Here is a 23,128-nt window from a genome sequence, read left to right on the forward strand (position 1 = left end):
TTATCTAATGATGATGCTTTTAAACCTTAATAACCTCTAACAGATCTGTACACTTGCCAGATGAAATTATTTTCATTTCACCACTTCATCTCTCCCCTACGCTCTATTCTCCTTCCTTCTCACCAGCCCCTTCTACCTCCACCATCCCACCTTCCCAAGGGATTCCAGCCCTGGGACCTCTGGGCTGTACTGTGCGAGGATTCACCTTCACTTCTAGCTGCAGCCCTGATCTGGAAGGAGTTCTGTAGCCCTTGTGTCTAACATGACACTAGAGTAGGGATTGAGGATGATATTCCTCTGGAGAGCCCGGGTTGCTTGCTCATGAGTCAATCGTGTTGCATAGGATGTGTTATCATCTCAGAAGCCCCAGAAGGCATCACTAGAAAACAGCAACTATTGCTGTCTTTAATGCTGCTGCTGTTTTTAATGCTAAACTCAGCTCAGGAAGAAAAGGGAAAATGATGTTCAATATCTTCTGTTTAAGAAGACAAGGAAGTATGTAAAAGAGTTTAAAAAGATTTTGGGAGGAAAATGTTTTAAAAAATCAGAAAGAAGTTGAGATTCAGTTATTTAGGAGATTCACTCAGATGGAAGGGAGACTTGCCCAACACTGCTGCATTACCATATTCAACCCCACAAATGAGAATCAACATTCATTGAACATATGTGACATTATTGAGAATGGATTACTGGGGATAACTAAATTTTTGATAGGCATTCTCTTTTTTTTTTTGCTATTTTAGATGTCACCAGCTACAGTAGAATAGCAGAAAGGTCTTTGTTACCCAAAGCTCTTGAGGTGTTACTTACTGAGAAGGTCTGTCTGCGATTCCTGTTCCATAAGAAAACGCATCTCTTCAATTTCCTCTTGAAGCCAAATACTGATTTGCTCAATTTTTTCATCTCTTTCATGCAGCTTCCCTATCAGATTTTTTATTTCTTGCAAGGTCTCATTACCACTCTCTACCAATTCCTTTAAAAAGTAGCATTTGGGGGTATGTGAATATAAATTGCAACAAAATAAATAAAAACATATTTTGTATAAGTGAGTCATGCACAAGACAAAAATACACAGGCAAAATTGGTACTAGTCATGTAAAATAAGTGTCTGTAGACAGCAAATTCACAAGGTTCTGTAAAGGGTCTCAGAAAAGTGGATTAGCAAATGAGAAGATTTAACAGAGTACTCACTGAACTCCAAATTTTAACTGGGTAGGGTAGTGGTGGTGGTATAAAAAAGCCAGCCCATCTTAAGAGCAGCACAGAATTGCAGAGGAGATTCAGCATGGCTTAAAGCTTAAGAACTTTGGAATCAGGCTGGATCTGAGCTTTAAATCCCCATAAGTTCATCAACTGTTTGGTCTTCGGCAAGTCACTTAAACTCTCTGAGCCTCTGTAGCTTCATCTAAAAAAGGCACTACTAACACTTCCCTTAGCCACTGTTTTAAGGGTTAAACAAGGATCACATGTAAACTTTAAATACTTAGAAAGTAGCAGAACCAGGATTTGAACTACAGCCTACCTCCCTCTAAAGGGGGGAGGGTTGGAGGCGGTGAATGGCTGGTAAAACATGGAGGAGAGATGGAGTTCAGAATTGACAACTTTGTCCTAAAATGATCTGTGTTCAGTTTGCGCTTGAAAAAAAAAATTGTAATTCCCCCATTCCCACTTTAACTGAAGTGGTAGAGTGGGAAGACAGCTTCCCAAAGGATTAAGATTTCATAGTGATATTTGGTACTCTTAAAAATAAGACAACAGGCCCAAAATGGAGTCACTTACTCTAAACCCCATGTCACCAAACTGCGAGACTTAATTACAGTTTCAGTTCTCTCAGAAATGGAATCTTAAACCAGTCAATCAGGAATCTACCTGATCAGTACTAGTCAGGTAATTTGCCTAGTAGACCCCTGCCATCCCTGAGATGAAAGTGACCTTGCAACAGCCAACCTGCCTTTTTTGCCTGGAATAACTTCCTTGTTCCTGATCCCTTCTGACTATAAAATCTTTCATTTGTACAGCTCCTCAGGGCTCCTTCCTGTCTGCTAGCTTGAATGATGCCTGATTCATGACGTGTTGAATAAAGCCAATAAGATCTTTAAATTTTACTCAGTTGAAATTTGTTTTCTAACAGCACAAAGGATACATTTTAGGATATGATGATCACACCAGCTCTGTCACTCCCCACAAATCCTGACCTCTTTCCTTACACACACACTTATTAGGTAGGTGAATATCTTATAAGTATGATACTTATGGAGGCAACACAAAAAAGCTCACCTTAAGTGTAGTCCAAAATTCAGTCCACAAATCCGAATATTGTGCTAAATTAAAGATTTTTAAAATGCAAAAGTTAGTGAAATAATTTGAACATTTTTATTCAAGTAACACTATTCGTTTTTCAAAAATTATTTTTATCTAAAAATTCCTACTTCCAGGGCTTCCCTGGTGGCGCAGTGGTTGAGAGTCCGCCTGCCGATGCAGGGGACACGGGTTCGTGCCCCGGTTCGGGAAGAACCCACATGCCGCGGAGCGGCTGGGCCCGTGAGCCATGGCCGCTGAGCCTGCGCGTCCGGAGCCTGTTGCTCCGCAACGGGAGAGGCCACAACAGTGAGAGGCCCGCGTACCGCAAAAAAATAAAAAAATAAAAAAAATAAAAATTCCTACTTCCAAAATGTCAGAACAACACTTGCCCTCCCACTTTAAACAAGGAGAAAATGGGACTAAATGTATAAAACAAGTATATTTGTTTCAATATCCAGTTTTCAGATACTGGAGAGTGCGCAGTACAGAACTGTGACACCTGAAAGAAGGGGGAGAAATGTGAGCGCTATGACCACTGGGCTCTCTGCTGGGGGTGTGAGCAGAGCAAGGCAGTCTCACACAGATAGAGAAATCTGCTCAAAGATTAGCAAATCAAATCCAGCAATATAGGAAAACAATACTAGGTTTTGAACAAGTGGGTTTTATCCCTGGAGTGGAAGATTGGTTTGACATTCCAAAATCAATCAATGCAATTTCCCATACTAACGTCGTAAAGGAGAAATACCACCTGAGCATCTCGGTAGCTGCTTGAGTCACTGAGGTCATTCACACAGGCACTGCATGTCTATGTGACTGACCCCCTCCAATAAATACCCTGGACATCCAAGCCCCTGTGAGCTCCCCTGCCTAGCACCACTTTGCATGTGTCACATGTCATTGCTGGGGGAATTAAGCGCATCTTTGCAACTCCACTGGGAGAGGATGCCTGCAAGCTTGCACCTGGTTTCCTCCAAGCCCTTTTGCCCTTTGCTGATTTTACTCAGTACCCTTCACTGTAATAGACAATAACTATAAAGTATAACAACTTCTGAGTCCTGTGAATCCTTCCAGCTAATCACCAAGAATGGGGACTGTCTTGAGGACCTCTAAAACAATACGAAGAGCTGTAAAATCTTGCTGAGAAAAATTAAAGAAGTTCTAAATAAATGGAGATATATACTGTGTTCTTGGATTGGAAATCTTCATTTTGTTAAGATGTCAATTCTCCCCAAATAGATTTACAGATTCAACACAAACCCAATTAAGATCCCAGCAGGGGTATGTGTGTGTGGTGCGTATAGATTAATAAGCTGATTCTAAAACTTATATGGAAATCAAAAGATCTAAAATAGCCAAAATAATTCTAACAGAGACGCACAAATGTGGAGAACTTGCATTACATGATTTCCAGACTGAATATGAAGCTATAGTAACCAGGACAGTGTGACACTGGTGTAAAGTTACATATTTAGAATAAAGGAAGAGACTCATAAAACTGATTTTTTAAAAACATCGTTTGAGTAATACAGTGCTAAAAGGAGAGTCTTTTCAAAAATTGTGCTGGCACAATTGAATATGCATAAGAGAAAACCATGACATTTCAACCCTTACCTCATATCATATGAAAAAGTTAACTTGAAATGAATCAGGGATCTAGACATAAAAGCTAAACTAAAAACTCAGAGATACGTAGGAAAAAATCTTTGAGAACTTGGCTTAGGCAAAAATGTATTAGACATGAGCACATGTGATTCATTATTCTATGCGCTACTTTTCAGTAAGTTTTAAATTTTTCTTAATAAAAAGTTGAAAAAAAATGTATTAGACAGGACACAGAAAATACTAACCCTAAAAGACAAACTAGATAAAGCAGTCTTTGTTCAAAAGAAAATTTTTAACTTCTTTTCTAAGACACCATTAAGAAAATGAAAAGTCAAGCCTCAGACTGAAAAAGGAATCATTTCCAGACTATATAACGATTTTAACTCAATAAGAAACACAAAGAACACAAAGCAATACGCAAAAGATTTGGACAGACATGTGGCAGATTGTATTTTCCAGAGATGGCTCCACGATATATTTCATCTCAAATGCTCTTCCCCCAACATGATGCTGACACTCTTCCCATTAGAAGTGATGTCTCTGTCCCCTCCCCTTTTGCCTGGTGACTGCCTCAACCATTAGGACATTGTGGAAGTGGTACTCTGACTACCAAGGTCAAGTCACAACAATGCCATGAACTTCCACTTTGTTTTCTTGGGATGCTAACTTTTGGAACACAGCAGGCCAAGCAGCTACATGCATGGAGTGGCCACATGGAGGTGTTCTGGTTAACAGTCTCCCCTGAATTCATCTGAGAGCCAGCATCGACACCAGAATTGTGAGTGAGTGGGTCTTCAGATGATTCCAGTCCCCAGCTGCTGAATTACCCCCCAGCCATCAAGTGGCCCCAACCGATGTCATGTAGAACAGACAGGAGTTGCCTCCACTAAGTTCTAACCAAATTGACAATTTGTGAGCAAAGTAATTTGTAACGTCATGCTGTAATAGATAATTTGTTCACGACACTTCACAAAAAATGATATATAAGTGGCCAAAAAGCATATGAAAAGATACTTAACAACCTTAGTCAACAGGAAAACTTAGTCAAGAGGAAATATCATGGGGCTTCCCTGGTGGCGCAGTGGTTGAGGGTCTGCCTGCCGATGCAGGGGATATGGGTTCGTGCCCCGGTCCAGGAGGATCCCACATGCCGCGGAGCGGCTGGGCCCGTGAGCCATGGCCGCTGAGCCTGCGCGTCCGGAGCCTGTGCTCCGCAACGGGAGAGGCCACAGCAGTGAGAGGCCCGCGTATCACAAAAAAAAAAAAAAAAAAGAGGAAATATCATTACATGCCTAGTAAATGGCTAAAATGTTAACAATTTTAAGGGTTTTGACAATTTTAATTGTTGGTGAGGATGTGGAGTATCCCATTGATAGTGGGATGATAAATTTGTACAAGTACTTTGGCAAACTGGCCATTTCTTATAAAGTTAAACCTGTTACACTAACGGTGTAACCCAGCGATTCCCCTACTTTGTATATACCCAAGAGAAATGAAAACAAATATTCTCAAAAACACTTATAAACAAATAGTAACCCCAAACTGGAAACAATCCAAATGTCCTTCATCTAGAGAATGGATAAACAAAATATGGTATATCCATTTAATGGAACACTACTATACAGCTGCAAAAAAGAGCCAATGATGATACATGCAACAACATGGATGGATCTTAAAAAACACTTTGCTGAGTGAAAGGAGCCAGGTACAAAAGAGTGCATGCTCTATCATTCCATTTATATCTAATCCTTAGGGACAGAAGGCACCTCAATGGTTTCTAGGGACTGGAGGTAGGGTGGGAAATCAACCACAAAGGGACACAAGGGACGTTTTTCAATGATGAAAATGTTCTATATCTTTCTTGTGGTACTAGTCGTTCTAGTGGTACGTACATTTGTCAAAACACATTGAACTTAAGATGGGTGCATTTTATTATATGCAAACCAGTAAAACTGATTTAAATAAAACTTTATTTTTTATATGTAAAGGTCATTCATGACACATTACTTACTCTGAAGAGCTGTCAGCTGAGACGACAGGTCACCTGAGGTGCACATGAGGTCTTCTGCTCCCTTTCTGTATTGCTCTGTGCTGTTCTTTATGTATGCAATATACTGGAAATTAAAGGCATGTGTTTGCTTTAAGCCATTTAGTTAATTATCCATGCAGTCACTTAGCAAACATTTATTGATTCCTCCTCTGTGTGACCTACCATTCTAGGTACAAGGGTAACAGTGGTGAACATAGCCCTTGTTAAGCTTACATTCTGGTGAGGGAGGTAAAGGACATTACTTCCTGGTAAGCATTTCAACAGCCAAGTAAACATGGTATTCTGAATTTGCCACAAAAACGAATTAAAAGGTATTCTGCCTAAACACACTGTCTTCACAGGAAAAAAAAATGATTTTTTTTTTTTGCAAAATGTGTGTTCAGTACATGTTACAAGGCAGCACTGATGCCTCACTGGAGGCGTTCATAAGACCTCACAGAGATCAAGTCAGGAGAGCCTATGGAATTGCTCACTCTAGTTGGATGTTTCATTGCATTGGGTGGCAGTGGTAGCAGTGGTTTGAGTGTTAAAGTCATGGCTTTCTGTTCTGACCACCCAATGCTCAGGACCTCTAAAGTCTCTGGGAACTCTGAAAGTATGGGCTTTGGGATATAATGTTGGCACTGGCCCAGTTTCAAGCGAGAATTAGTCAAATACTAGAAACTACTGATAAAAATCTTAGAAATAGTGTCTGGTACCGTTGGAGAAGTAGACATGGAACTGTTCCAGAGGACTGTGTTTATAAGCATGTTTCAGAGGGTCTCTCATGCAGCCTTGATCTTGTGGCAGTCTTTGCATGGCTTGCTGGAAGGTTTTGTAGTAAACCAAAGTGCAAGTCACCTTACGCCAAGTCCAAGTCATCATTCTCGCTCTCTTTGAACATGGATCACTATTCGTAGACTTGCCTAGCTCAGCAGGCCTCTCGTAACTCTCCAGCTTTCCTCTCTTAGTCCCCCTTTTTGGTCTCCTCTTCTGTTGACTCTTTAAAAGCTGTCTTTCTCCAGAACTCTGTTCACACCTCACTGTTCTCATTCACTATCCCTGAGGAATTTCACCATCTCCCAGGTGTAAAGCCTACCTCTATGCTAATGACACCCTGTCAGACTTTTCCCTGGAGCTCCTCCCGTGGTGTGATTAGGTGCTCTTGCTCTGGGTGACTCTGTATATGCACCCTGTGTAGACTGTCACACTTAACAACCAAATTGTAATTCCATTTGTATACCCATCTCCCCAGTTAGACTGCGAGCTTTCTAAGGGCTTGGGACCGTGTCTTACTCATATTTGTATTCACTGTGCCTTCCCTAGAGTTTGGGACTCACTGATGCTTAAAATGTTTGTTGAATGAAGGGATGCGATCATTAAAACAGAGTGGTAAGTGAATAAGATAAACGAATAGGGTCATCCAGGGACTAGTAGGTGGACCTTGAATCCAAAAACAGAACTTTTAGAATCAGTCTTTAACATAGTCAGTCATCCATTTGCTCACCCATTGCCAAAACAGCAATGAAAATTCCAGTTAGATTAATAAATAATCTACATCATCTTGATAGAAGACAGCCTGGTGGAATATTTCACAGGTGGATGAAATTTCTTACAAGGTTGTTTCAAGGGCTAGAATGAGGATGTGTCAGATATGTGCAGGTTCTTGCTGATGGTACCTGGGCTCTGCAGAGCACATCTACCTTTTCAAAGTACATTAGTACCTCTTATGCCATTTTAATTCTACCAAAAAACACATGATATTAGTGGGAAAATTGTTGCCATTTAACCAATGGAAAAAAATATTGCTCAAAGAGGTAAAGAGATTATCCCCTTACTTAGAGTCTTGCCACTGTAGGACTGTTTTCATTTTTCCAGTTATTAAAAATTCAAAAAAAACCCCAAAGAGACTCAGTTTCCTAATCTATAAAAGGGACATAATGTAATATCCACATACATTATCCAGGTTATTGTGAGCATCAAATGGGACTGAATTCCTTTTACATGTGCGGCATTGTGCAAAACTCTTGAAATACATTGATACAGATCCTGATCTTTGAGGTCAATAAGGTTTACCAGAAAAAAATATTTTTTAAATTGCATTCCTTTTGCACTTTCAGTTTACAAAGAAGTCACCTTCACACTATGAATTTAGGAGTTATTCCCATTTTAAGGGGAGAAAAATGAAGCTCACAAGTTAAGTGATCTGCCCAAAGTCACACAGGGTTACCAGTGAGTGACAGATTCAAATAAGTAACTCAAGTATAAATAAGTAAAATTTAATCATTTGAGATTGAGACCTTAACTTTAGGGGTTGGATGAACAAATTCCTTTGCTTTAAAAAAAGCTGCAATCAATATGAAACAGACAACCTAACTTTTTAAATAGGCACAAGATCTGGACAGGTACTTCACAAAGAGGGCATCCAAGTGGCCAACAACCTATGAATAGATGCTTCATTAATCATCAGGAAAATGCAAATTAAAACCACCAAGGGACACCTCTATACACCCTCCAGAATGATTAAATTGACAAAGGCCGAGTTTCATAGAGAATGAGGAACAACTGTGCTCTCATACACTACTGCTGGCAGTGGCAGTGAGCGCAACGTCTTTGGGAGACTGGCACTGAGCACTAAAGTGGACCATATGCCTCCCTATGGCTCAAGAATTACACTTGAGATGTTTACCCAAAAGAAATATGTAATTTTATTCACTAAAAAACAGGTAGTAGAATGTTCATAGCAACACTCTTTGTAATAGTCCAAATTAGAAACTCTCTAAACCCCCATCAACAGTAGGCTGTATAAATAAACTGTAGTATTAGTTATACAATGGAATACAATACATACATACAATACAATACAATACAGAACTAAGGAATGAATGAATCATACCTTCACTCAGTAATAAGAATGAACCTCAAAAACATAATGTTGGGCAACAGAGTGCATATTGTATCATTTCATATATATAATGTTCAAAAACAGGCAAAACTCGCCTATGGTATTAGAAGTCAGTATAGCATTACCCTTGTTAGGAGGTTAGTGACAGGAAGGCACAATGGAAGATATCTGGATTCTGTTGATGCTTTGTTTCTTGATCTAAGTGTTGGTTACCCAGCTGTGCACTTATGATTTGGGCACTTTTCTGTGTGTACTTTAAGTTTCACTTAAAAAGTTTTAAGAGTTATTCTCTCTTCTCTTGTAACTAGTGCAGGTGTAGACAATCAACCAAGACCATTGTGCAAAGTGAAGTGCACTTGAACTTACCTCTTTTAATCTTTTATTTGCCAGAAGCAAATCATCTGTTTTTAGGTCATGTACATAGATTTCATTTTCTAAGTGCTTTAGAACTTCAAAATGAGCTTTGATTTTATGGCTTTCGTGATCTCTTAATTGTTTTAATTCTTGCTTCACTTTATTCTGCTCAAACATAAAACCCACAGTTATTGCATAGAGTTCAACTAGCAGGGCCCCAGTGTATTAGTTCGCCTGGACCACATTCAGAGAGGGGTTCTAATTACAACTGACCCTTGAACAATGCAGGGGTGAGGGGCACAAACCCCCTCCACTCAAAAATCTGCGTGTAACTTTACAGTTGGTCCTCTGTATCCCCAGTTTCACATCCGCTGATTGAACCAACCACAGACCGCGTAGTACTGTAGTACTCATTCACTGAAAAAAATCTGCATATAAATGGACCCACAGAATTCAAACCTATGTTGTTAAAGGGTCAACTGTAACTCCTTGACCATCAGCAGAGGTTATGGACACCTTCCCTTGAAAAACTTTATATAAACTCCAAAGCGAATGGACTCTGGGAAACGAGTCTATGGATCCCAAGTTAAGAGCCAAAGTTAAGTTGTTGAGACAATTTCACAAAATAGAATATACTTTGACATATGAACAATTACCTGGCAAAAGTGGGGAAGCAGGGAGTGGAATTTATTGAGGCTCTTTCAGTGAGGACTTAATATTTCTCAAAAGAAGAAGAATATTACTTTATGGATTTTTCAGAGTTCTCTACAGTTTTCTCTACTGAATTCTCTAAGCAGTTTTCTATTATTATACTGCTATAAATCACATAATCTTTGTACATTGTATAATCATCCCTAGCAGCATCTTATAAAGAATATAGAATTATATATATAGTATACTTACTTGTAATTTTCCCCTTCATATGTTTCTATTTCCATAATGCACTGAAAGTTACTTTTGAGATCAGTGACTCTCAAAGAATACATTTTATTTTTAATTAACCAACTCCACATACATATGTTTATCATTAAGTATTGATTATAAAATTTGAAAAGGTAGTAAGCATCTATTCACCTGCTCCCATCTCATTCACCCCCTCCACACCCACAACTTTGGCCCACTTATCCTTGTCTTCATAGGAATTTACCAGAATAGCAGATCTGAAAAGAACCTTAGGAAGCATACTCTGATCTCTACCTTTTAAATAAGGAAACTGAATCCTCCCCAGTGATTTTCCAGTTTTTTGTTTTGTTTTGTTTTTTGAAATTTCGGCCACGTGGCACGGCACTTGGGATCTTATTCCCTGACCAGGGATCGAAACTGTGCCCCTGGCATTGGAAGGTGGATTCTTAACCACTGGACCACTGGGGAAGTCCCAGGTTACATGTTCATTGCTTCTGAAGTTGCTCTCTCTCTACATACAAACACACACACACGTATGTATATGTGTGTATATGTATATATCTATATACATATGTGTATGTTGTGACTAAAAATTTCAAAACATTGATATTAACAGAGTAAGTTTAAAAAATGTGAATTTCTTGAAAACTCTAATGTGCTAGGTAAGTATCACTGTCTGTATATACCAATATTCTAATAAAAGAAAAAAGAATGAATACATTGACTCTTTACCGTCTTGTTAAGGTATCTTAAAAAGTCTCCTGACAATTGAGAAATGTCATAATTCAGTAAATTCTGCTCCTGCTTTTGTGCTATAAAAAAGAGAGAGAGGAAAAAATAACCACCTACAATGTTCTTTGATTAAAAGACAATAATCAAAACAAGACATATGCCTGGTTTTAGAAGCCATACACTATGATAAGGCTTATAACAAACACTGGAAGTCAGGCACTCCCCAATGCTGCATCCACCCCTGTGTTTGACTCCTCAGAATCAACCATTTTAAACTCATTTTAACTTTTTCCTCTTACATTTTCTTAAAAATCTTTTTCTTAAAATTTTTTCTTTAAGAAACTTTTCTTTCTTAACTTCTTCTGCTCGCTTCCTAACATAGTAGAGGACACAGCCCACTTACCCCCATCCCTACACCTCCCGCCCACACCCGCAGCTCCATGTTCCCTCCCTCAACCTCCTCGTGAAGTTGTGGATTTTGTTTAAATGAATTTTAACTGTTTGGATCATTATGACAATGTAAATATTATTCACTGATGAGACAGTGTAGTATGATTACACTTCCTTTCTTATATAGTTTCTTGTTTTTCCTGGAGGTAAAAATTACCTCACTTTTTAAAAGAATTGCTTAGTTTTCCATGTACATGTCATTAATTCATATCAAAATCTATAACAGAATTGTAAAATCTTTCTGAACATTACTTCCCACGTGGTCAAACACGTTACGTAATCCATCAGTTCCCCTTCTCTACCCTCTCCCACTACCTTCTGTACATTTTTCTTTAGTCCTGCCGCAAAGGTGACCTCCTGGGACTTCCCTCTGCATCTCTCTCATGTTGGACCTCCTGCTTTCTGAATCTCATACCTTTTTTTTTCTCTTGATTTATTTCCTCTGTTTATTGAAGCAAATTTTATGTAGCTTCCTGAGACAGAGTAAATGAGATCTTGTATATCTAAATATATCTCTATTCTAAATCTATACTTGACTGGTAGTTTGGATGGGTATCTAATGTTGGAAATTATTTTCTCTCAAAATTTTGAGGTGATGTCTTCTAAATTCTATTATGATATTGATGTAAAGAAGTCTGAGACCATTCTCAGACTTGTGTGAGATCTGCTTTTTCTCTCTAGAAGCTTTTAGGATCTTCTCTTTTTTTTTTTTCTCCTGAAATCCAACAGTGATGTAGCTTAATGTCTTTTCTTTCATATATTGTACTGGGGATTGACAGGCCCTTTAAAATAGGAAGTTCATATTCTCCAGTTCTGAGAAATATGTTTGTAATATTTCATTGATAACTTTATACTTCCCACTTTTTTTCTGGCCTCTTTTTCTGGCCTTCCTGTTAGTCAGATATTTGACACCTCAGAACAGTTTTATAATTTCCTTACCATTTTATCCTGTTATCTCCTTATTTTTTGTTCTATTTTTGGAGAGATTTCCTTAACTTTTCTTATAATCCTATTGAATTCTAAAATTTTAGTTGCTATATTTTTTATTTTTAAGAGCTCTTTTTTGTTCTTTGTTCTTTCTTTTAAGCATCTTGTTCTTTTTCATAAATGCAATATCTTATTTCTCTAAGAATATACTTTAAGATACATTCTCTATACTAGAGAGAACATATATTCTGAGCAATATACAGAGAATATATATGTATTATATATAATAATATACAGAGAATATATACTGAGAATTTATCTTTAAAAGTATTCTTATGTTATTTGTGTTTATGTTTCCACCAAGTTCTGTTTTTCTATCTGCTTTAGTTTATGTCATTCATGCTGGAGTTTTTCCTGAGATGTCTGGTGATCTTTGACTATCTAATCCTACTTAAGGGTGAGGGACTAAAAGGTTTGGTTCCTGGGTGGACTTCACTGTACAGTGATCAGGAAGTGATCACCCATTTTGTTGGGGGGCTCTCTAATGTTAGATTCTGTGGAGCTCTTTGAAACTGTTCAGTGTCCTTGGGGAAGAATCCAACCATCTTCAGGGTGGGGAAGGGATCACAGAAGAGTTATAACACAACTGGCTGGCAGCCTTCATCAAGCTGAGCAGTGGAAGGGGGTCTCAGAACAGCACCTGTTTTCTGCACTCAGCCATATCTGATATCCTGAAGTTTAGAACCCTCTTGCCCAATTTCTCTGCTGGCATTGTGGAGGAATAGTCAGTCAGTGGCACAGAAGAGGACATTTGACCTGGGGGTCTAACTGCTTGCTATAAAGACTTCCAGCAAATCTTCAGCCCCATGACTCATCTCAGGCTTCACAGTATCCCTGTCCTCCAATGTCCAAGACTTCCCTGGTCCTGAGGAGAGAACTTCTTGTCCTCATGCTATGCTTCTCCGTGAGCACTTGCTAGTTAAACTTCTTTTTCTGCTAATACCTCTATCCAATTACACCTTCCAACAATTTGCTGTTAGTTATTATCTGTTGATGTCTTCTCTGCCAGTCTCTTTGTACTTGTGGGTTTATATCTTTAAATAAATCTTTTGCACATATTTTATGAAGTTTTATTAGGGAGCAAAGATAGATGCATGTGTTTTATCCATCATATTTAATCACAAGTCACAACATTATTCTTTATGTGTACTGAGCCTTTATATTCTACCCTCTATAAGTCTCACTCCTGGCAGGTGAAGTATACTTTCCTACTCTCTGAAGCACATTGTTCTTGTGTCCCCTTTCCTTCTTTTCTCCTGCCTTCCTCTCTTTTCTCTACTTTCTTCAGTATTTTATCCCTTTTCTTTGACTTAAGAGAATCAGTTCTTGCAATATACTGCAATATATTGCCTATTTTTATACTCATTGTGTTTCTTATATCCTCCAGCCAGTGCAAGAAGGGATGAAGGAAGGGTGGGGGAGTAGAAAATTGGGAACGGAGTACATATATGATGCAAGTCTTGGTAAAAGTGGTAAAAAAACAAGAAAACCTAACTGAGTTGACTAAATGAAAATGTGGCAAAAGTGGAAAATCAACTGAGGAATGGGAACCAGACCCAGGCACTTTTTCTTATAATATTCTTATATTCTTAAAGATCCACCTTCCTTGAAAATTACCACTATTCACTTTGAATATCTGTTTATTTCACACTTGACCATATTGGGTTTCCACATGACTACCCTGTTTTGACACACTGCTTTAATTCCTATCCCCATATTCATCTTTGCCAACTGGTCAGTCCCACCACAATGCACATTTTTTACTCCCATTCCAGTAAAAAATGTGCAAATTTTCTGTAATTTTGGTCCTGGCCTGATTCCAATGGCACTCCTTCCATCATCTAGAAGATAGAAGTTCTAGAAGTTGTCCTTCTTAATAACCTAAATCCTTGGATAATGATCCTTTACTCCCCAAATTCAAAACAAGACTCTAGGGATGGTTCTGGATCTGTGAAATTTGGGGTTCAGGGTTAGCTGACCACATCCAATTTTTGTGGAGAAAATAATTATCTTCTATATTAAACACACACATGGTGTGCCATGTAATAAAATGCAAAATATGCATACTTTCAGACACATTTCATCTTCTCTATGAAGCCCCCAGATCTGAGACAAGCTCTTATCTATCTCTGCCTTAGGGGCAGATTAGTGAAAAAAGTGTAAGGAGTACATACCTTATAAATGATTAAAGTCATAGCTAGAAAATGATTAAAGTCAAGCTGTAAATTCATGTTAAGAAACAAAAAATTTTCCACATGGCAGGAGATAAAGGAGTTGGTTCTACCTTTAGCAAGTACAGAGAGAAACCATATAATACAGTTGCTACTAATTCTTAATTTTAAACAGTTTTAAAAGAGAAAAGGAGGAATTTGACAAGAGTTAACAGTAAGATTGTGGTGCAGAGAAGAGGAAATTAATAGAAGAGGCAAAAACTAGAGAACAGAGAGTTAAAGGTGATGGGAGAAGTTGGGAGAATTTCACCACTGGCTTGTGATGAATGATCCACTTTGTGTTAGCAGACAACAGTGAAATCCTTACCTGGGCTTGAGTTCAATTACTAAGTGCTTCATATGTACCTGTAAGAGTATCAATGAGATTTTCAAACTGTCTGTTTTTGTCCATGTATTCTTCTTCTGCCACCTGAAGCTGTGGAAGACACTCGACTAGTTCACTTTCCTTTTCTTTGTTAATTTGTGTTTCCTCAGCGAATCTTTGCTTTAAAGACAGTAAAGCTGATTGTGAGTATGATTTTGGAGAATTCACACAGTATTCTAGAGTAGAAGGTAAGTTCTTTGGCGGGGAAAGTTCTGTCTGTCCTGGACTCCTCTTACCCTAAGGTGCATAGAAAGGTATCTGGCACATACTAGATATTTAATAAATATTTGTTGGCTGACTCACTGACTCTCTGGCAATCTATACTGTTAGGAGATTAAATTCACTGGGCTCTCCAAAGATCCTTTCAGTTCTATAGCTGTACTGCTATGGTTCTATTACTGCTACCTAATGTGTACCTCAAAAACGTATTTGAGAAACTTTCTCTTGATTGATCATATTTTATGAAAAAGAACAAAACAAAACCAGGCAGAAAAACAAAGTATATACCAGCTCTAAGAAATGTGGATGTTAGTAAGAAAGGGAAGGGAGTAGAAATAAATGGATATGATACTACAATAAATGGGTTAAAAGTGCCGAAAGTAAAACATGAAAATGCCTGCGTATTTATTCAAACTCAGGTTTTATTTAGTTTCAAGTGGAATATGGTTGAATCTCTCTTAGAAAGTCAGGGTGGATTTAAAATAGCGACTAAGGCAAAGACAGCCAACTGACATTTACTATCCACTCTCCTGCCCTTCGATATCAGGACTCTTTGAGTTTTAGCTGAGCATATGGCTGCCAACTAGAGTGAGTTCTCAGCTTCCCTTGCAGGTGGGTGTGACCAATGAGTTTGTGAGCGGAAGTGGAGTGTGCCATTTCTGGGTCCTGCCCCTCAACAGGAAGGGGTATATGCCCCCTGGGTCCTTCCTCCTTCCCCTGGCTGGAAGAGGATGAGAATGGAAGCTGCCACTTGGACCCACAGATGTTAGTCTCATGCCGAGGGTGGCAGAGCTACCCTTCCGGCCCGCCACCCCTTCCCTTCAGCCTATACCGGGAAAGAGAAATAAATATCTCTCTTCTGTAATGACCATGTCAGAAGTATCTGAGTATCTGTCTTAAATAGATACTCAGACTCAAAGATTTAAACTGGCCATAATTGACCCAGTTTACTCTTAAAAACTTTTTTTATTTTTATTTTTATCTAAGTTGCATACACACATAATTTAAAGGAAACCCTGAGGACCAGCAGAGCAATGCCAGACATGCTTCCCCAGTGGGAGATGCCCTCACAACATAGCCTACCAGAGGCTAGTTTCCATTGACCCCACCAAAGTGGTAAGTTAGTGCAAGAGAAGGAGATCCACAGGGGTAGATGTGAAGGACTCCCTGGTCTAGAAGCCCCATGTTTAAATTGGAACCAACATCTCTTGGACATACCTTCTAGGTCTATACAAGGGACATGCCCATTTAAAAGAGGCACCAAATCCAGGAAAGCCCAATGCTCTGGTTTCCCACTAGTTATTCTCCTGGTCAAGATGCAGCATACTAATAAAGGGTTGTTCTATATAAGCAATGTTGCCTGATAATACAACTGATAATCCACCTTTATCAGGCTACGAGGGGAAGAGCCAGAAAGTTAAGCCAAGGTCGATTTCCTAGTAAAGGTAGAGGATTGTTAACCCTTTAGTACACATCTTGCTTATGTTCACCGCATTCTGGCATCTCTTTGATAGAGCACCTTGCTCGCACCCTAATTAATACAGTGATATGCTGTCCCATTCCAAATTACCATTAGAATCCTTATGAATAATACAGAAAGACAAAAACATACATAAAACACCGTAATATAAAAATATTACTATGCAGAATCAGGAGTAAATTCTCCAGACTGCAGTATTAAGAAACGCATATCTATACTATATTCTGTAAAAAAAGAATGGCCTGGGGGGATAAGGAGGCATGTGAATGCATTAATTCATTCCCATTGCCTGCACAAGGCTGAAGCTGCCAGCAGCACCCTGACAAGAAACCACGCTCTTCTTTATGCTAGGAGTGAGGGTTTGGGTATCAGCTGCTGCTGCAGCTCAGGCAAGGTGGTGTTTGCTGGCTCAGCTTCTTGGAGTTGGGTGACCTGTCAGGCCCACAGCTTCTTCAGATCATTCAAATCTCCCCTCAGCTTCCCTGAGTCCTGAGCCACGTGCATACGTAGCCCAGTGATGAAAGGCTCCGGCTTCTGCTGCAATTTTGGGGCGTTGAAGCCTTGGAAAGGAGAGTGGCCAATGCAGGTACCAGTCCAAGCTCATGAGTTCCACTCATCCTGCGACTTCCAGTTTGACCTTGCTTTCTCCACTTCCTGTCCATCTTTCCTTCCGAACTGCCTACCCTGCTGCCTTTGGGCCCCGGCTCCAGATGTAAAGCTAAAAGACTCACTAGACTACATAAGGAGCTCCCACAATGGCAGAAGGTCAAATCCTCTAATAAACCCCTTTCCTGGTAGCTCTGTTTCTCTGACTGAACCTTGCCAGACACAGGGCTGAAGGACCCAGCAGATCCAACCGTGATCAATGTGTCAGTGCTAGATCAGAGTGATGCAGAAGGCTTTGCAAGCTCTGACAGGAACATTGTAGTGGAGGCCCCTGGGTATCGGAGCCAAGTCTACAGAAGAATTAGTCACAGCACCACCTAGAAGAAAACACCTCTCAAGATTTGGAAGTTTACATTCTGAACCAGTGACTAATATTCAGGGCTCTTTCCCTTGGGAATGCAGTGGGCCTTCTCACTATTAAACCTAATGATTTTGCTCCCCCTCCCTGTGAATTTGGCTCTGTCAGTCCAGAGATCTTACTACTGGTGAGAAGAATGATTCTATCAAGGGTACAATAATGGTTCCATAAACCAAAATCTGAGGGTGGTTCCTCTCCAATTTGGGCTCCTCATGCCACTGAACTAAAGGCAGAAATGGGATTCCAATGTGCCCAGGGTTGCTGATGATGATTTTCAAGGGGAAAAGGGATTTATAATAATGGCGCACAGGCTGCCATCTGTCTATGACTTTGTGTAAATGAGGCAGAGGTGGACAGAGTCCTGCAGGGAGCACACAGCCTGGCAAGCAGACTGTCTGCAGAAATTTTCTCATCTGCAGCCTTATACTTCTAATTTACTTACTTTGCCTAATTTCATTGTATAAGCTTGAATGCAATGTTAAATGGTGTCCTTGTCTTATTCCTGACTCTAAGAGGATTGCCTTCATTCGTTTACCATTAAGTACGACTGGTAACCTCCGTCAGCTCTATTTCAAAAAACGTCTGAGATGCTGACTACTTCCAACCACCTCCTCAGTTATCATTCTGGTTCAAGCTACTTGAACCACCTGGTGTATTGCTCTAGCTTGCTAATTGGTCTTCCTGCATCCACCAGTGCTTTCCTAAATTCTGCTCAACATAGCAGCTAGAGTGATCCTATTTAAATGAAAATCAGATTATTTCAGAATAAATAATCTTCACTCAGAACCTACTACTGGCTTCCCAGCCCATGCAGAGTGAAAGACAAAGTTCTCACAAGGTGTGGCAAGCCTGGGGATGCCCCTTTTAGATCTACCCTCAAGGAAGAATTCACTGTCCTGTGGCAAGGAGTGTGGTTAGCTGACAGCCTCCAGTGTGGTTGGCTCCTTCAGAGTGGCCTTGGCTATCTAGCCAAGACCATGTTCTTTGAGGGGTGGCTTCCAACTAACTGTGTGAGCGAAGAGATGGTACAAGAGTATAGCCATTTCTGCCCAAGGCAGGCCTCTTCTAATGGACGATCCTTGCTCTGGAGTTCCCCAGAGAGTTTGCAGTTTACATAATGGTCCCTGCCCAGTCCTTTCATAGGCATTACACCCTAATAAACCTTTGCACTCCTAATTCCATGTCAGCATCTGCTTCTGGAAGATGAGTCCCTAGAACCTACAGCACTCTCCCCCATCTCTGCTGCAGCCACACTGCCTCCTTGTCAGTCCGCAAATAGGACAGTCCTGTGTCAGAACCTGCATGCTCAGCATGTCCTCTGCTTGCAGCCACCTTCGCCAGATATCTGCACATCACACTTCCTCATAGCCTTTGGGGCTATACCCTTCCCTGATTCCCTGTTTAAAATGGCACACAGACCGCATCACACACACTCACCCTATCCCACTTCCCTGTTTTATTTTCTCTAGAGCATTCATCACCACTGAATATATTACATGTTCTACTGTTTATCTTGTTATTTTCAATCTCCCCCAACCCACTAGAATGTAAGCTTCATAAGGCTTCTGTTTCTTTCCCCCTTTTTAAAAATTTCTGTTTTTCAGCATCTAGAAAAATACTGGGTACCCACACATGCTACAACCAATGGAGAAATGCTTTCCGCCTTGCTTCTTCCTTCTGTTCTTCTAATTTTGTATAGGTTTGTGCAATGCTTTCTTTCCCTGGTTTGTTCCCTGAGTTGTGCCAGTTCCCATTTCCCCTCTTCCTATTTCTGGCCATCCCTTTCTGACGTCTCTTCCCTGAGTTCCTGTATTTCCATATTGCTAATCTTCCTTGGCACTTCTATGAAATTATTTTTTTCTGAACTCATGGAGGGATGTTGAGTCACAGTTTTCAACACCATTTCCAGCACCATTTTTCTGAGTGCTCTTCATTTGATGGAAAGTTTCATTGCCCCTTCACTTGTTTTTCTCATAGTATTTTTGTGTGGAAGACATATCTGCTTCTTTTTTGCTATTTACATCAGAAAGAATTGGCTTTTTCTGGGACCAGTTATCTGCAGAGGGTTTCTGCAGGATGTGGCAGGGTGTGTGTGGTGGGAGGAAGAGTGGGCTTGGACGAGGGTAAGATCTAAACTTTGAAGTGTAAGGACTCCCTATTCCCTTGCCTTCAAATAAAGCTTCTCTTTGGGGTAGTCAGGCCTTCTTTTCCCTCTTCAAACTGAATCAAGTTGAGGAAGTCTTCTGCTACCATCTCTTTTCTCCTCAGCTACTCTTCCAATGGTGGTCTCCAAGAAACATGGCCTTGTCTATCAAGGTAACACCATCACCTTGAAAAGGTTTGTTTTCTGCTGTGTTTCCAGAGACCTAGCCACTCTGGGCCCCTAGGGTCCTTGCAGTGACTTTTCTCTCCACTTCCCCCATCATCCATGCTCTATTCTACCTCAGGTCAGCCCTTGGCAGTTCCCAGGTCAGTGCCATGCCCTGTCTTTAAGGAGGACTTCTGAGATTGGCCTCCTTGGTCTCCCTCACCCTTCATTACTCTCTCCAGCCTCTCCTGTTCCAGCTCTTCATGGTTTTATCCAACACTCTACCTGTCTCCATGCATTTTGCCAGCACTTCCACAAAACTTGGAGTGTGTGATTTTTTTTTTAACTGAAAACATATTTCTTGTTGTTCTATTTCTTTTTTAGAAAAAGAAGAAAGATTCATAATTTAATTGTAGCCTTGTTTATACTAGAAGATTTACTTTACTTCTAACTGATTAAAATAGCATGAAATACACCCTCCCCTGCATATCACCATCTAAAATTATTCTTAGAAGTAAAATAAAATTTACCTCATACTCGCTCAACTCTTGAATTAACTCTTTTTCTTTGGCAACAAATTCCTCTTCCTCTTGTTTTAATTCTAATGTAAGTTGTTCGATCTGTGCCAAAAACTCATTGACCTCATTTTCTCTAAAACTGGTCTAATTAGGGGAAATAAATGAGGATTTATCATTTGTTTTGTAGCAGTCAGCATTAAATTTTCAAACAGCCAGGTAAATTAATATTTCTGTGCATGAGACTTGGCTCTGATTTCAGGTTATATTATTTCTCAATAACCACTGAGGAGGATCTTTTTTTCCCTCCAGAGATTAATTTCTTCACCAAACAATAGCTATAAATGACTTGAGGAAATGGGGAATGGGAATAGTAGGGGATGGAGGATAGGCACAGGATGAATATAGGAGCTAAATAAATGATGTTTAGTCTCCTTATTTTTAGATAGTTTCCCTAAACACTATCTTCAAGTTTCAGTTACATGCTTCAAAATCATATTCTGGACAGAACTGCTACTTTGCTAAATTCCTATAGTTAATACAGAGCAATTGTCTACATTTCTCAAGGAAGTTACATAATTCACTCTAAACATGAAATCAGCAGAAAGCAAAATACCTTTTAATAAGGTAAGGTTTAATGAAATATTGAAGAATTACTGACATGCAATATAGGGAGTAAATACTAAGTTCCTTTACCTCTTGTAATAATTTACTGCGTCTAAGTTCAGCATCCTGCATTTTCTCTAAAATTTCTTGTATTTCAGCCCTTATCTTGTTGGTCCAACGTGCATGTTTTTTTAGCAAACAAGCTATTTTCCACTGAGTTATAATACTAGAGATTAGAACAAAAAGAATTATCATCAGACTGACATCACAGTTTACTGAAAAGATGAAGGAATTCAAAACAAAACAAATCCTACTATGATTATATAAAATTGTTTGTGCTATTGATGTTGTAGACTAGACATATTAGCTGAAAAAATAAGACAAAACATTAACTGCCTCAATGCCATCTCTGCAAGTTGCTTCACATTAAGTTGTGTCAGTACATCTAACAGGACAGTGGACAAACCACACTTTACCTAGAGCTTGCCTCCTCTAGGTAAAGGATAGAAATGGGGAAGGCTCAGGGGTGTTGGAAAAAGAAGAGTCCCAGACAGAAATAGTAAAAGAATTACCTAAACTACTCAAAGTGCTAGTAAGAAATTTCAAGCTTCTAGGTTCTCAAATTTTTCTCTCCACTCTAACATAAAAAAGCTATATAACCAGAGAAAAGTAAAAATGTGCAACTGGAGTCTTAAAAATAATATTATAATAATGACAACAATAATAAAATATAGCTATGTTTCTGCAAGTGCTTTCTAGGTGTCAGGCACTGAGCTACATACTGTACATCGATCATCTCATTTACCATTCACAACAACCTTACAAGGCGGGTGCTACTATCATTCCTCACTTTATAGGGATGGGAGCAGAGAGATTATTAAATAACTTAGCCCCGGTCACAGAGCCAATAAGAGGCAGAGCAAACAAAGTAGTCCATCTGTAGAGCCTGTGTACTTAACCACTCTCCTCTGTCCCTGCACATCACCTTCCTTACTGGTGCAAAGAGGCATTGCACATCTTGGCAATTTTACTCTTTGGTGACTTGCCATGATTAGAATGAAAAACTCTGTTTCTGTTTAATGCCAAAAAAATAAAACTAACAAACACATCTAGATCCAAGAAAACTCACAATTTAATTTGGGAAAATAATTTCCTTGGACTCTAGCAAGCACTCTGACATCCTTCCAACTTTGGGGCACTGTTAATTAAGATAACATATACTGAGATTGGTTCAAGATGGCAGAGTAGAAGGACATGCACTCACTCCCTCTTGTGAGAGCACCGGAATCACAATTAACTGCTGAACAATCATCAGCAGGAAGACACTGGAACTCACCAAAAAAGATACCCCACATCAAAGACAAAGGAGAAGCCACAATGAGACAGTAGGAGGGGCGCAATCAAATAAAATCAAATCCCATAACCATTGGGTGGGTGACTCACAAACTGGAGAACAATTACACTACAGAAGTCCACCCACTGGAGTGAAGGTTCTGAGCCCCACGTCAGGCTTCCCAACCTGGGGATATGGCAATGGGAGGAGGAATTCCTAGAGAATCCAACTTTGAAGGCGAGTGGGATTTGATTACAGGACTTCAACAGGACTGAAGGAAACAGAGACTGCACTGTTGAAGGGCACACACAAACAAGTGTGCACATCAGGACTCAGGGGAAAGAAGCAGTGACCCCATAGGAGACTGAATCAGACCCACCTGCTAGTGTTGGAGGGTCTCCTCCAGAGGTGGGGGAGGGATGTGGCTCACTGCAGGGACAAGGACAATGGCAGCAGAAGTTCTAGGAAGTACTCCTTGGTGTGAGCCCTCCCAGAGTCCACCATTAGCCCAACCAAAGAGCCTGCAGGCTCAGGAGCTGGGTCACCTCAGGCCACACAACCAACAGGGAGGGAACTCAGCCCCACCATCAGCAGACAAGGGGATTAAAGTTTTACTGAGCTCTGCCCACCAGAGCAACAGCCAGCTCTACCCACCACCAGTCCCTCCCATCAGGAAGTTTGCACAAGCCTCTTAGATAGCCTCTCCACCAGAGGACAGACAGCAGAAGCAAGAAGAACTACAATCCTGAAGCCTGTGGAAAGAAAACCACATTCACAGAAAGACA

General features: G+C 39.9%; 1 protein-coding gene across 1 annotated transcript in view; it reads right to left on the reverse strand.

The window, feature by feature from the left end:
• Positions 1-802: 802 nt before the first annotated feature.
• Positions 803-23,128, reverse strand: part of CCDC175 (coiled-coil domain containing 175) — a 69,634-nt gene continuing 47,308 nt past the window's right edge. The window contains exons 12-19 of the mRNA XM_027110758.1: positions 21,101-21,236; positions 20,420-20,551; positions 14,840-14,978; positions 10,827-10,906; positions 9,204-9,356; positions 5,915-6,017; positions 2,278-2,321; positions 803-973 (exon numbers count right to left, since the gene is read on the reverse strand). Coding sequence (XP_026966559.1) covers positions 803-973; positions 2,278-2,321; positions 5,915-6,017; positions 9,204-9,356; positions 10,827-10,906; positions 14,840-14,978; positions 20,420-20,551; positions 21,101-21,236 — 958 coding nt within the window. The remainder of the gene's footprint in view (positions 974-2,277; positions 2,322-5,914; positions 6,018-9,203; positions 9,357-10,826; positions 10,907-14,839; positions 14,979-20,419; positions 20,552-21,100; positions 21,237-23,128) is intronic.

This window comes from Aethalodelphis obliquidens, unplaced genomic scaffold (genome assembly GCF_003676395.1).
Source record: "Aethalodelphis obliquidens isolate GAN/ISIS:26980383/991018 unplaced genomic scaffold, ASM367639v1 scaffold10, whole genome shotgun sequence".
NCBI classification, from domain to species: domain Eukaryota; kingdom Metazoa; phylum Chordata; class Mammalia; order Artiodactyla; family Delphinidae; genus Aethalodelphis; species Aethalodelphis obliquidens.